Source organism: Morone saxatilis, unplaced genomic scaffold (genome assembly GCF_004916995.1).
Source record: "Morone saxatilis isolate NCDOM2014 unplaced genomic scaffold, NCSU_SB_2.0 Contig22, whole genome shotgun sequence".
Lineage (NCBI taxonomy): Eukaryota > Metazoa > Chordata > Actinopteri > Moronidae > Morone > Morone saxatilis.
In genome coordinates, this window is record NW_023339785.1 from 10,847,971 (window position 1) to 10,860,399 (window position 12,429).

General features: G+C 39.7%; 2 protein-coding genes across 2 annotated transcripts in view; one reads left to right on the forward strand and one right to left on the reverse strand.

The window, feature by feature from the left end:
- Window positions 1-4,217, reverse strand: part of zdhhc9 (zinc finger DHHC-type palmitoyltransferase 9) — a 27,227-nt gene extending 23,010 nt beyond the window's left edge. The window contains exons 1-2 of the mRNA XM_035669845.1: window positions 3,656-4,217; window positions 3,324-3,544 (exon numbers count right to left, since the gene is read on the reverse strand). Of these exons, the coding sequence (XP_035525738.1) occupies window positions 3,324-3,487 (164 nt within the window). The 5' untranslated portion in view covers window positions 3,488-3,544; window positions 3,656-4,217. The remainder of the gene's footprint in view (window positions 1-3,323; window positions 3,545-3,655) is intronic.
- A 3,095-nt stretch (window positions 4,218-7,312) lies between these two features.
- Window positions 7,313-12,036, forward strand: trmt12 (tRNA methyltransferase 12 homolog). The gene is made up of 7 exons (XM_035669742.1): window positions 7,313-7,482; window positions 7,657-7,825; window positions 7,927-8,125; window positions 8,208-8,358; window positions 8,436-8,545; window positions 8,755-8,912; window positions 10,327-12,036. The coding sequence occupies exons 1-7, from the start codon at window positions 7,430-7,432 to the stop codon at window positions 10,702-10,704; spliced, it is 1,218 nt and encodes a 405-aa protein (XP_035525635.1). The 5' UTR covers window positions 7,313-7,429; the 3' UTR covers window positions 10,705-12,036.
- The last annotated feature ends 393 nt before the right edge of the window (window positions 12,037-12,429 follow it).

Here is a 12,429-nt window from a genome sequence, read left to right on the forward strand (position 1 = left end):
GTGAAATCCCATTCAAATCAGTGGATATTAAATGGGCACGAAACCAACAGAGTAAGGACATACAGTCCTCAAATTTATTCCATCTGTAAAGGATAAAACAGGCCGAGCCCACCTCTTCAGTGAATAATTTGTTTAGTTGTTCCTAATGGGTCTTTCCATTTGTGTATTCGGCTGCTCGTTTCCGCAATTTAGCACAAATTAAAGCACAGAGAGGTCTCCCTGCACGGGGTGCCGATGGCTGGTGATAAAAGTGAGATGTCTGCTCGGCTAGTGTTGGATATGAGCCAGCCCACGCCAAGACACTGCCCTCTCTGTTTTCCTGTCTGTGCCACAGTGCAGCTCACAGCTCAACCTCAACCCAACATGTGAAGAATCAACCCTCCAAAACAAGAAAACTATGCGACAGTATACGTGATAACTGAATGATGAACCACAGAGAAATGCACCAGAATTAGCAAAACACAAAAAGCTTTGCTTCTTAGAATTACATTACAATGATGCAGTGTCACACATATTTTTAGGCATATTTGATTTATGCCAAGCCTTTTACAAATTTGGTTTATGATCAATTATGGCCACTGCATGGTGTTTTGGAAAAGTGAAGATAAATAAATGATGTTAGTGCTGTAACAATCAAATCTGTTTTGATACCTGATTGATTCTGTGCTGAAGATGAGTGAAAGCATCCACTCTGTGTTGTTAGCTGCAGGCTAAAGCCACTTTTTCTGTTATATAAGACATATAACAAAAGAACAGGGGGGTCATAGTTGTTTCTTCATTAAGTCGAGTCAACAGAGCCAAATCGTAAAATGTAAAATGGTCATACTAGATGCTGTTGTGTTACACGTCATGCTATTTAAAACACGTTGGGGAAGCATTGTGCTGGTGTTGTTAGCTTTATAGTCTACAGCCGTACTAGTGGCTCTGTGAGGCTGTACTTGCACAGTAGTGCTTTAAGCTAAATGCTCAGTTTAATGTTTTAGCATGCTAACATTTTCTGATTAGCATTAAACACAAAGGACAGCTAAGGATGAATTTCACCAGTTTTGCAGATATTTAATCATAAACTAATGTAAAAGACAGTTAACAGTTAGTGATTATAGTTGATCCTGAGGGAGGCATGAATGTCTGTAACGGGAAGTCCCATCAATAATTGTTAAGATACTTATTTCTGGACCAGAGTGGTGGACTGACCGACACAGGCTTCTATATAATTTCCCAGAGCCTATTTGACTTATTCAAATTTCTTGTTTTATAAGAGCAACAGTCAAACACCAAGATATCCAACATATGACGTTGCTAGCAGCGTGGCTAAAATGCCCAACATTCCCTGCTTTTTTTCTCAAATATCTTCATATATTCTTATTTTCTTGTCATATATGATTATAAACACTACCATCACATGGTCTGGAAAGTTATAATAGCCCACTGTTCACTATTTTCTGTCATTTATAGAAAGATAATTGTTAGTTGCAGCCTTAATACTATTTGAGGATGTTCCATTATACAATATTCATACCAAGAAAGACTGGACTTATTGTTTCAAATGGGCAGTTTATGAAAGCTCAGAGCCTTTTAGCAAAGGGCTGTTACTCTGTCAGAGGTTCAGATCTGATATGCATCTACATGCCGTGTAATGGCGAGTTTGAAAATGACCCCCATGCTGCCTGGGTCCAATCTCCACGTTAATATCCATCCCCCCATGAGAGACAATTATGTTCCGCTGTAATATGAACATAGTATGCTAACAACCCTCCTGCCATTAGTCACCGCAATGCCTCCTCTGGGCTCTCGATGTTCAGAGTTATAATCTCCCCCTCTTTACTCCGAGCTGGACAACAGCTCCTTCTGTCCGGACTCCAAGGAAAGCAGGAGGCCATTAAGTGCAGAGCAGATAGACATGGGAAGGGTCCGGCACTATGTGAGAGCAGCTACTTCTCTGCTATGCTCTAAATCCATTTGGCCTGGTAGCTGCATACACGCCCACAGTCAAGAGGGGTTACTGTGTTACAGAGCAGCATTTTGTGCTAAATCATTGTTCCTGATTCGTTAGGCAAGAAAAGACAGGAGAAAGGGGAAACAAGCGGGGCAAAGAGAGACAATGAATGCAATCTAAATGAGAAGCAGCACTGCTTTATGATGATCATTTCAGCTCGTGTTCTTCATTTTAAAAACAATCCTCTGCGCAGCCTCGACTGACAGAATTTGGGTTTACACGCTGCATCCGAGTCGACTGGCAGCGTTTGCAGTGCTAATGAGTCCGTTGGGTTGTGCAAGTAGTGGGTTGAGACAGAACTGCTGAGACAACAGAAAAAAGGTAGCTTCTCTTTCTTAGACCAGAGCTGGACAGCTAGAGTTATTAAATATTTAACACCCCAGCATGTGGTCAATCATAATCCTTTTCTCTGACAGGGGCTGAATTTAGAGCAACAAAACGTGGATCCACTGTAGAGGTTATCAAAAACAGAAATTCTTGGTTGTCACAAATGAAGGCCATACAGGAGGTTAAAGATCAGCTTACAGTGAGACTGCACAAGATCCTGAGCCAGAGAACCACATTACCATTAAGTACATTTTAGAAGCTTACAAACATCCAGTGCTAAAACTATTGAGCACATATCAGTTAGATCAAACAGAAATTGTTCAAATGAGACTGATAATTTGAGTTGGAACACCTTTAAGCGACTACTAGCATCCGTTATGATAACTGATAATAGTTTCAGTAGTTTTTGGTGCAGAATATTAAATATTTGCTGATTCACCCATATTAATATATTTTTTTCCTTCTTTTTCTTGTAGTAACCGGAATGTGTTTGTTTTGGATAGTTAAAACAAGTTCAATGCATCACCCTGAGTTCTAGTAACGTACTTTTTCACTATTTCATTGACAAAACAATCATTACTGAATAATATATCACTAGTCGCAGGCCTACACTCAAAACACCAGTACTACAACACTAATTTTCATTATCGATTCGTCTACATCTTCTTGATTAATCGATTACTCGATTGGTCTATAAAAAGTCTGAAAAATATTCATAACAAGAGCCGAATGTCTTCAACACAAAATATTCCCATTTGTCAAGCTGGAACCAGATCATTTAGATAGTCTAAATTAACTAGATTAATCTGTTATCAGCGTCCAATAAATTTCCTGCCAATCAACTAATCAACTAAATGTTGCAACTCTGAAGTTGGTTCCTCACTGGACTGGCAGCTACTATTACTACACATATGGGAATTTAGGGACAAGGAGCCCCAAAGTGACTAATGAATCTAGACTCTCATGGCTTATGAGGAGCCAGAGAGAGGAAACGACTTACTCAAAGGCGAAGAAGAGAGCGCAGGTCCCGACGATGAGGAACAGGGTCAGGTAGAAGACTCCTTTCTGCCGGGCCATCATCACCCGGCCGTCGCAGCAGAAAGTGTTTTTACCCGGCAGCTTCTCCCATTTTCGCACCTTCCGTGTTATCATCACCGCCGACATGGTGTCCTCTGTGTTCAGATCCCTCAGTCCTTCTCTGGGTTAATGTCAGCTGTTAGACTGGAAAACGAGTCAGACAATAAACTGGTGGATCTTGCGCTCATATATTCTTACAGAAAGCGCTGATTCAATGTGACACACGGCCAAAAAAATCAAAATCAAACGACTTACTCTGTAATATTAAAGATTTCTGCACAAGGCGACGACTGTCAATCATTTTCTTTTGGTTTTTAAAACTGTCGCATTCACATCCTCAGTGTTTTCTAATCCTTATTATTTCCAGTTTGCAGTCTTTACTGCAGCATGTCATTCCCACAGTGAGGCTCCCACGCTGCTCCAACAACCTCAGTCCTCTCGCCGTCCACTCACTATATATTATTGTTATTATTATTATTATTATTATTAGGAGCGGAGGGGTGGGTTATTAGAAATCTATCCAAATGCTTGCGGCAGATGTTTCCCAGCAGAAGAATCCAGCAGTGGCTGTTGCATCGGGAGAGTGGACCTTGACCGATTGACATTCATATCATCTCGATAAATCATAAATGATCGTACAGGCGAAGCTGCTCCGTGTTCACAGACATCAGGCTGCGACCATGCTGTTGGACATGGTCACTATATATAAAAAAAATAATTCAATAAAATCCTTTAAAAATAAGAAATAATCGCCTGTATGGACGCAAACGTGCAAAAGCTGTTTGGGGTTTTTTTCCCGCAGGATGCCAGCTCTCGGTTTTAGTCAATGGCAGCAGGAAACACGCCTAGATTGAAATGTCTAATCTTAAAGGGGCAGGACAGGTAAAAGAAAAAACGAACAAAGGACACAGATAAAGGTCCTATTTAGATCACATTAATATGCTAAATCTCTCCCTTGTAGTATCACCCGAGGGAGGAGGGCTGTGAGAGTGTATTAATGAATGAGGTTTTAGACACCAGATGCATTAATCCCTCAAGTGTTGCTCCACAGAGCAAAGGTAAACACTGCAGAGGCCCTCAGAGGAAATCACTTTCCACTATAGGACCACAATGACAACAAGAGGTGTTCACTTGTACTGTTTTTACTCTGTCTCGACCTTCATTCACCTTGTATCACACATTTCTTGTGTTTCATGTAATTTACGGCTGCAACTAGCTAACTTGTTTTCATTATCAATTTATGTGTTTATCATTTTTTGGATTAATCAATTAGGCCTAGTTGTTTGGTCCATAAAATGTCAGAAAAATTATTGATTCCTGTTCAACATAAGTTGTGCCAGTTTGCTTCTGTAGTCACATCTCTGTGACCAGCACAGATCGTCCTACATTATGATCTATATATTATGTATGTGGAGTGAAAATTGTAGGAATGAGTTGTATATAAATTCTTAACATCAGTTTACAGCTCCTCTCCACTGTTATGTCTACCAGGTGATGAACTATTCCCCACACAGGCATGAATTTTAAACTGTGATTGTGTAAAAACTATGAAAGATATGAAAGATATGAAAACGTTAGAAAGTCTGAGTGGAGTTTCTGTGTGAATGTAATGTGTGGGAAGAGGTTGAAAATGAGTTTGAAGGGTTTTCTAAGTGACTTCCATTATAACTAAGCTTCAGAGAAAGTTAAATATTTAACTTTTTAAAGTTTTAAAGGGATTTGTTAGTTGAACAGTCCCCAAAATGTATGAAACTATGTGAAATATTTTGAGGTGTGAGTTTATGGCTGAAAATGTTTGAATAACTGAACATTACAGAAATTTAGTTTAAAAACCTGGAATATTTTGGAAAGTATGACCGGAATCATTGAGAGAAGTAATAGCACACCACTCCTAATTGAGCAGAATATTTTGATGTTCGAATTAAGTTTCTACGCTGAACAGTGTGGACGCAGGTAAGTGACAAAAAACATGGCAGAATAATAATAAATAACTGTGTAGGACATCAGTTAGCTTCCAGCACTTACAGCCAATACAAATGACTACAAAAATATATGCAACTCTCACATATATTTAATATTAACTAGCTAAAATCTTAACAAAAGTGCTTTCATATTATCAGTAATCATAAAATTATGATATGTTGCACTAAAATGGACACAAAGCCCTTTAATATTTAGGGGTTTGATTCTAGTTTGAATCATGAATTATACATTATTATTATTAATAAATAATTCTAAGTTGAGATAATCATTTAACAGAAGGTTATCATTATTGATCCTTTTTTGTCAGTATGTTCAACAGTAAATCCCTTGTCTTCATTCAGAAAGCACCAGTCTATCTTTTAGAAATCGACTCTGCAGCCACCAGAGAATCAGTACTTTGGCCTTTTTGAGCTTATAATTTAAAGTCTGCGTGGTTTGTGGTTACATGTTCATGGCCAGTAGTAGTCTAGTAATGGTAATTACATTTTACACTGGCCATATAAGCTGTAAAATATCCCCTGCTAAGTCTCATAAAAAGTGATTATGATGGTTCAATATTGGCTCAGCCCAGTCATACAGCCATTATAGCCTCCTTGTTGCACAGAGGCAAGGAGAAGACACACAGGAGAGGACTGAACCATAAACGACCCAGAGAGGAAACCAAACATCCTTCACTCTCAGTCTGTCCTGAAGTTGGAGACCACAGGTAGAAAAGCTACTGTATGTCTCCAGCAGTTAGGATTGCGCCTGTTTTATATCCACCCTAGAGGAGGACATTATTAATACATGACCTGTCAGATGGTGCTTTGACCAACCTGCCAACTCAGGTTCAAATGTACCCATGACTGCATGCATAGCAGCTCAAAGTCAGAATTCAAAATCTTGTGCCACTTTTCATTACATAAAGAGAGATCAGGGAGGATGAAGTATTCAGATCTAACCGCCAGCAGAAACCTTAAGGGTAGCAGATAGATAGATAACCCCCCAAAAAGGAAATGGTTTGACAGGAAAGACACAGGCCACTAATACCACATCTACAATGCAAACACTAACAAACTAACACATATATTCCAAAAGTGTTTGTGTCGCTCAAGAGTCAATCAATTAATAAAGACAACCAATAAAGACCAATAAGTTTTAACATGATGTCAAAAATACATCCAGTATCCAGAGAGCATGTCAACAACTCTACTGGCATTCAAGTTGTACCATTATGAAACCACCAAATAATTTAAATATGACTTTAAATTGTGTGAACTCTCACTAAAGAGGTGTAGATGTATGTCTAATGTATGTTTGTATGCTGCTACTGGATGCTTGAATTTCCCTCGGGATAAATAAAGTATCTATCTATCTAGATATTATAGTACAGACTGTGTGCATACAGCATGGTTGGATTTTTATATAATAGTGGCAAATCCTGAAATACATACTAAATAAATAAAATAGTATATGATATTATTTTGGCTGCTGTGCCTTAATGTTATTTATTTATTTTTCCTAGGGTTTGTAGCCTACCTTTGTATGAATTTCTGCCCCTTACCACAAGATATTCTTATACAGACTATTATTATACAGACTGATTTAATTGTTTCTGCTTTATTTAGTAGCAGTAGTAAAAAACAATACCTATATCAACATTACATTAACGTTACTTCACTAACACGTAACTTCATGAATTTGAACCGTTTGTCTCCATCTGTCGACAACAAAGAGAAACTGCTCCAAACGGATTTCTGCCATCTTGTAATTTAATTTATTACAGCTGTCATTCCCTAAGAAATATATAACACAAATAAACCCACCATCTTTTAAGAATAAATCTAAATCTGCTCTTTAATTTAACACAAAGCCCTTTTTTTTTTCTCCTTTACAATAAAGTTTAGTATTTTGAAAGGTCCGTCCCGCTAAATACTCCGACTAGAAACGCGTTGTGTGTTGTTGCTGCTGCGGAGCTACCGAGTACCTGTAACTTCTGTTGTAGACTAAATGAGCGCTCTTGAACCGTGAAACATAAACCCAGTAGAGGTGTTTGTTCGGTGGTAAATGGACGGTGTCCCCTGCCTTCGTGTGCCTCAGTGTCATGCACAACAGTTCAGGTAATCAGCCATCTAGTGAGTGAATAACTAAGATAAGTGAGCTATCCGTTAGCATGGGAACCTTAGACAGACTGGTGGGAGCTAAGCACAAAGAGACTGTTTAGAAAGTTAAATGGGTTTTCTGTGACTGTCTGTACTTATATTGATATCGGGTTTAAACGTCCTATCTTACAGGAAATGTCTGCAGTCCAAAGGAAGTCTGGACCTGAGTTTGTGCTTACTGAAAGACTCAGATGAGACAGTCCTTCTGCCCATCTCACCATCCTGTCTGTGGCAGCTTGATCTGCAGTCTCTCAGATCCATGGTGTCTTCAGACTGTGCTTGTGAAATAGTTTGGAGTCAGGTTATTAAAGCTGAGTTTCATTTGAATACTACTAGCAACAGACAGACACTATACTGCAGCTTTAAAGGTTTGTTTATGTTGTCTGCCCTGTTCGTCGACAGTCTCCTCTGCGGTCGAAGAAGGAGAGAGGACGGACGAGTGGAAATGAACTAGAGAAAATCCTCCAGGAGCTGTTGGAAGCTCATGGTACAAGATGGACGGAGGAGCTGAGGGGAGACCTCCCTCGCAGCTTCCAGAGGCATGGAGACCTAGTCCTGCTGGGAGACAACTGTTTCTCCCTGCCACTGTGGAAGAAAATGGGTACAGCACTTCTTTAGTACTAGGTGTACAAAATATAATTCAGGAGGAGAGTAACTGATCACTATTGACATTTCTTTTTTAGATCTACAGCTTTGGAGTACAGTGGCCAAAGGACTGGGGGCAAAGCGTCTGGCAAAGATGAGTCGAATATCCAGGGATGGGTTTAGGTCTCCCGTGGTGACGATGCTGTTAGGAGAGCACAGCTGGGTCAAACATGTGGACAATAGGATTATGTAAGTCTTTTTGCTGTCGATTTGCTCACTGAGAAGGTCTTGGGCACATTCATGAATACATTTCACCTTTGTTTCAGGTATGAGTTTGATGTAACCAAGTCCATGTTCTCAGCTGGAAACATAACAGAGAAGCTCCGGGTGGCTGGATTCGACTGCAGAGGGGAGACTGTGGTGGATTTATATGCAGGTAGGATAACTAATAGAACATGTGTCCTGTTTCATACAGCTCATACTGAGGACTGAGTGGGTTTAGATGTAATCCAGGCCCAGAAAACTGGCCCATCATGTTGCTTGTTATTGTGTCTAACCCTTGTGCTCTTCAGTAGTACTTAAACATTGTATGTATGTGTGACAGGAATGTTGGTGTGCAACCATTACAACTGTATCTCGTTTCAGGTATTGGATACTTCACTCTCCCTTATCTGGTTCACGCGGGCGCCAGTCACGTTCACGCCTGTGAGTGGAACCCTGACGCAGTTGAAGCTTTACAGAAAAACCTCGTGGCAAACGGGGTGTCAGACCGCTGCACTGTTCACCAAGGAGACAACCGACAAGTAACGTGTTTCCACATGCATCACGTACTGCTTATGTGACATGTATTGTTTACACACAGCTACAATATTAGCTCTGTCTTAATACTTCACACCAGGGATGAAAGTGTTGACTTAGGCCCTCTAGTGGTTGTCCTAGTTCAACCTTGTGATTTTTATGTTATCAGTAACTGCACAAAAGAAATGCAAATATAGATATAGTGGCAAATATAAGTTGTATTTCTGAGGTAATACTACACTAAATAAATAAAATAATGTTATATTTTGGGCATTGTTGTGGTAGAAGCTTAACTGTTACATTGTGTCTATCACTGTTAACAAGCCTACTTTATTTAATAATTTTATATTTAATAGGCTGCTTTTTTTTAATGTTGTTGTTAAATGGTTTTTTTGTCCCTGTCACTTGGCTATTGTTAGATTGGAAAATGTACTTTAAAATGTGCTTTACTTTATATTTACTTTTCTTCACAGAAATGACCTAAATGATGAGATATAGGCCTGCTGGGTATATTTTCATTTAGTTTTCTTACACACCTTAAAATGATAAGCCCTCCCTCCATGAAGCTTTGGCGACCTCTGATCGGGCCCCCGATATATTTATATATAGATATATTTATATATAGATATATTTAATATACCATATATGGTTTTGACATCACACGTGTTACCTCATAAGACTTGTACATAGTTTAACCTTTTTATTTAGATTTTATGTCATAAAAAACACAAACAAAAAAACATATCAGTAGATTTTTACTGGATATCTGGGATATCTGCCATTTTCACAGTTACTATTCTTCAAAAAAATTGCTCCCGAAGCTGTATCATCGGTGTATGATGAGCAGTTGACACATTGTATGTGTGTGAATGGGTGAATGTGACATGTCTTGTAAAGCACTTGAGTGGTTGGAAGACTATAAAGACGCTGTATAAGTACAGTCTATTTACTATAACTATTAATGTGACAGAGACAGACTAGATTTCTAAGTCTAAGGGTATTTTTTGAAGAACAGATTTCAAATTGGAGTGTAATGTCTGGATGCAGCAGAAAGTTGTACAGCAAACACTTTAATCTAACAACATAGAAGTGCAGTCTGGTTGTTTTGTGTTTGTTTTTGCTTTGTTTGTTTTTTTCTTTGTCCAGTGTGATTGCAAGCACATCTCTGGCATCACAGCAGTGAAAAATCTATATTGCACAGTACGAATTTCTTGGTTTTAAAATCCCATTGTCCACTTTTTCATCTGCATCTCCTTTCAGAATACCAAATATTTAACGTGGCCTTTAGCAGCAGTCACAGTCAGTTCTCTGAGATATTTGACTGTAGCTATATAAATTAATCAGCTCTGTTACAACAACAACAAAATAATAGCATGTCAGGTTTTTTAAGAGCTTTTTTATTTAACTTTTAATTTCCAGCTCCAGCTGTGTGGCATTGCCGACCGGGTGAACCTGGGTCTCATCCCGAGCTCCGAGGACGGCTGGCCTGTTGCTTGTCGACTGCTGAAGAGAACAACCGGTGGCATTTTGCACATTCACCAGAACGTCACCTCACCATTACCGAACACGGCAGCCGTTCGAGCAATCGATGATGCCACCCAGAGGGTTTCTGGGAAGACAGCTGGCAGAGAGGTGTGGCGGGCCTGGGCCGATGACACAGCAAACCACATCACCTCTCTTTTAAAGGACGTCACCGGTGCACCGTGGACGACAAACATCCAGCACACAGAACACGTGAAGTCGTACGCGCCTCATGTCCACCATATTGTGCTGGATTTAGAGTGCAGACCATCCTGAGCTGAAGAGATGAGCACAGACACCGAGTGGACAGTATGACATTCACCATATTAATGTGCCACTTCACTCTAGAGGAAGAACAGAACAGTGTGGTGCAGAAGTTTCTAATGCAACACAACTCTATCTGGTTTCTGTGTTTTTTATAAAGCTTTATTTATCCAGGGCAGGTTCACTCAACACAAATGCTGGTGTTTTGAGTGTGTGTTTTTTTTCTTCTTCTTAGAAACGCCCTGTCTCACACGCATGCAATTATAATCCCATCTGGTAGCTGCCAAGCCACAACCACAACCACAGCCTTATCTGTTGGCCACTGGACAGCTGTGGTTTAGGTGCTTTGCTCAAGGGCACTTCATTGTTATGCTCACTGAATTGCCCTCGACCCTCTTGTGGTTGGCCAGAGATGACTCACATCCACTGCTCCTCACTCTCACATCAGCGTGCTGGTAAATACAGGAACTTATAAAACCAATAGTATGACTTGTTGATCTACAGGATTCATGTATTTGTGTGGTTGTAAATATGAACCTTTATGAGACATTTTAATGCACCCAATATAAACATATAGTGCTAATGTGTTTAGAAGTTTAGGAGGCATCAGCAAATTTTTGTAGAAATACTCACAAATACTACATAATAGTTTCATTTCTGAGCTGAAGACAAGCAGACAAATTAAAGGGAAAAACAGAATGCAGATGCTTCCATACAAGGTTTCACGGAGGGTTTCCTGAGTATGGAAATGATGTGAATCATATGATATGGCCTTCGCAGTCATCAGGCCTGCACTCAGCTGAACAGCTATGCTAAGATTCTGGACCCAAATAAGGGAATATCTTCTGGATGAATGGTGTTAATCCTTTCGTAGAAATCTATGCCAAGGATCACTGAAGCTGTTCCGGCAGCTCGTGGTGGACCGACATGTTACTTAGACGGTCAATATGTTTTCATCTGAAGTGTGGTATTAATCATCTGAAATACAAAGTCATCAGAACTATCCAGGGCCAGTTCTTGTCCATTCTCAGTGAAGCTTGATATCTCAGTTTATAATATAAATTGAAGGAGGTACCTGGTTGTAGCCTTAGGCCTCATGCACTAAATAAGGTGAGAATGGGTAGAAAAGACAGTTTAAAAAAGGTTATTAACCTATCTTCTGTGTGGACATCTCATACTGACATGTATGTGATGTAAACAGGATTTTAGAACCACCTCCATGAGACCCAACAGACTCTTATTATAGTGTTTATTTGCTTTACAATGTGTGGCTCTAACATAACTTTGCATACACCCTGACAATAAATAATGGCTTAGTGTAAAACAGGGAACTACACGAACACACCATCTGTAGTGTCTTTTTCTCCCAGTGGCATTTGGTTTATATTTTGTTTATATAATTTACACTGTCTCACGTCTTACTGTGATATTTGTTACTTTACAGAGGCAAGAAAACCTGCACTTCCGTTTTTCCAATTTTTTTTAAAACGTCATTTAATTCCAAAACCCTGTCACGTAAACTTTTTGCGTGGGTGGAAAAACAGGGAGCAGATAATTATTCAGACCGTTTCAGTGAGTCAAGATGTTCCACCATGCAGATCTCCTGTGGTAAAATCAGGACCCTGAGGAAATGCACCTGTCATGGAAAATGTGGAGAGGCGCTCCCGATCTGTCGCTGCAAACTTTCCTTTATCTTCCGGTACTCGGGACTCCTCTAACACAGCGCACGAGGGGCAA

Excerpts from the sequence above, each read along its gene's own strand:
- trmt12 (XM_035669742.1), top strand. The coding sequence starts at position 7,430 with ATGGACGGTGTCCCCTGCCTTCGTGTGCCTCAGTGTCATGCACAACAG. Across the intron at positions 7,483-7,656 it reads TGTCATGCACAACAGTTCAG|GAAATGTCTGCAGTCCAAAG; the intron begins GTAATCAGCCAT and ends CCTATCTTACAG. Across the intron at positions 7,826-7,926 it reads GTGAAATAGTTTGGAGTCAG|TCTCCTCTGCGGTCGAAGAA; the intron begins GTTATTAAAGCT and ends GTTCGTCGACAG.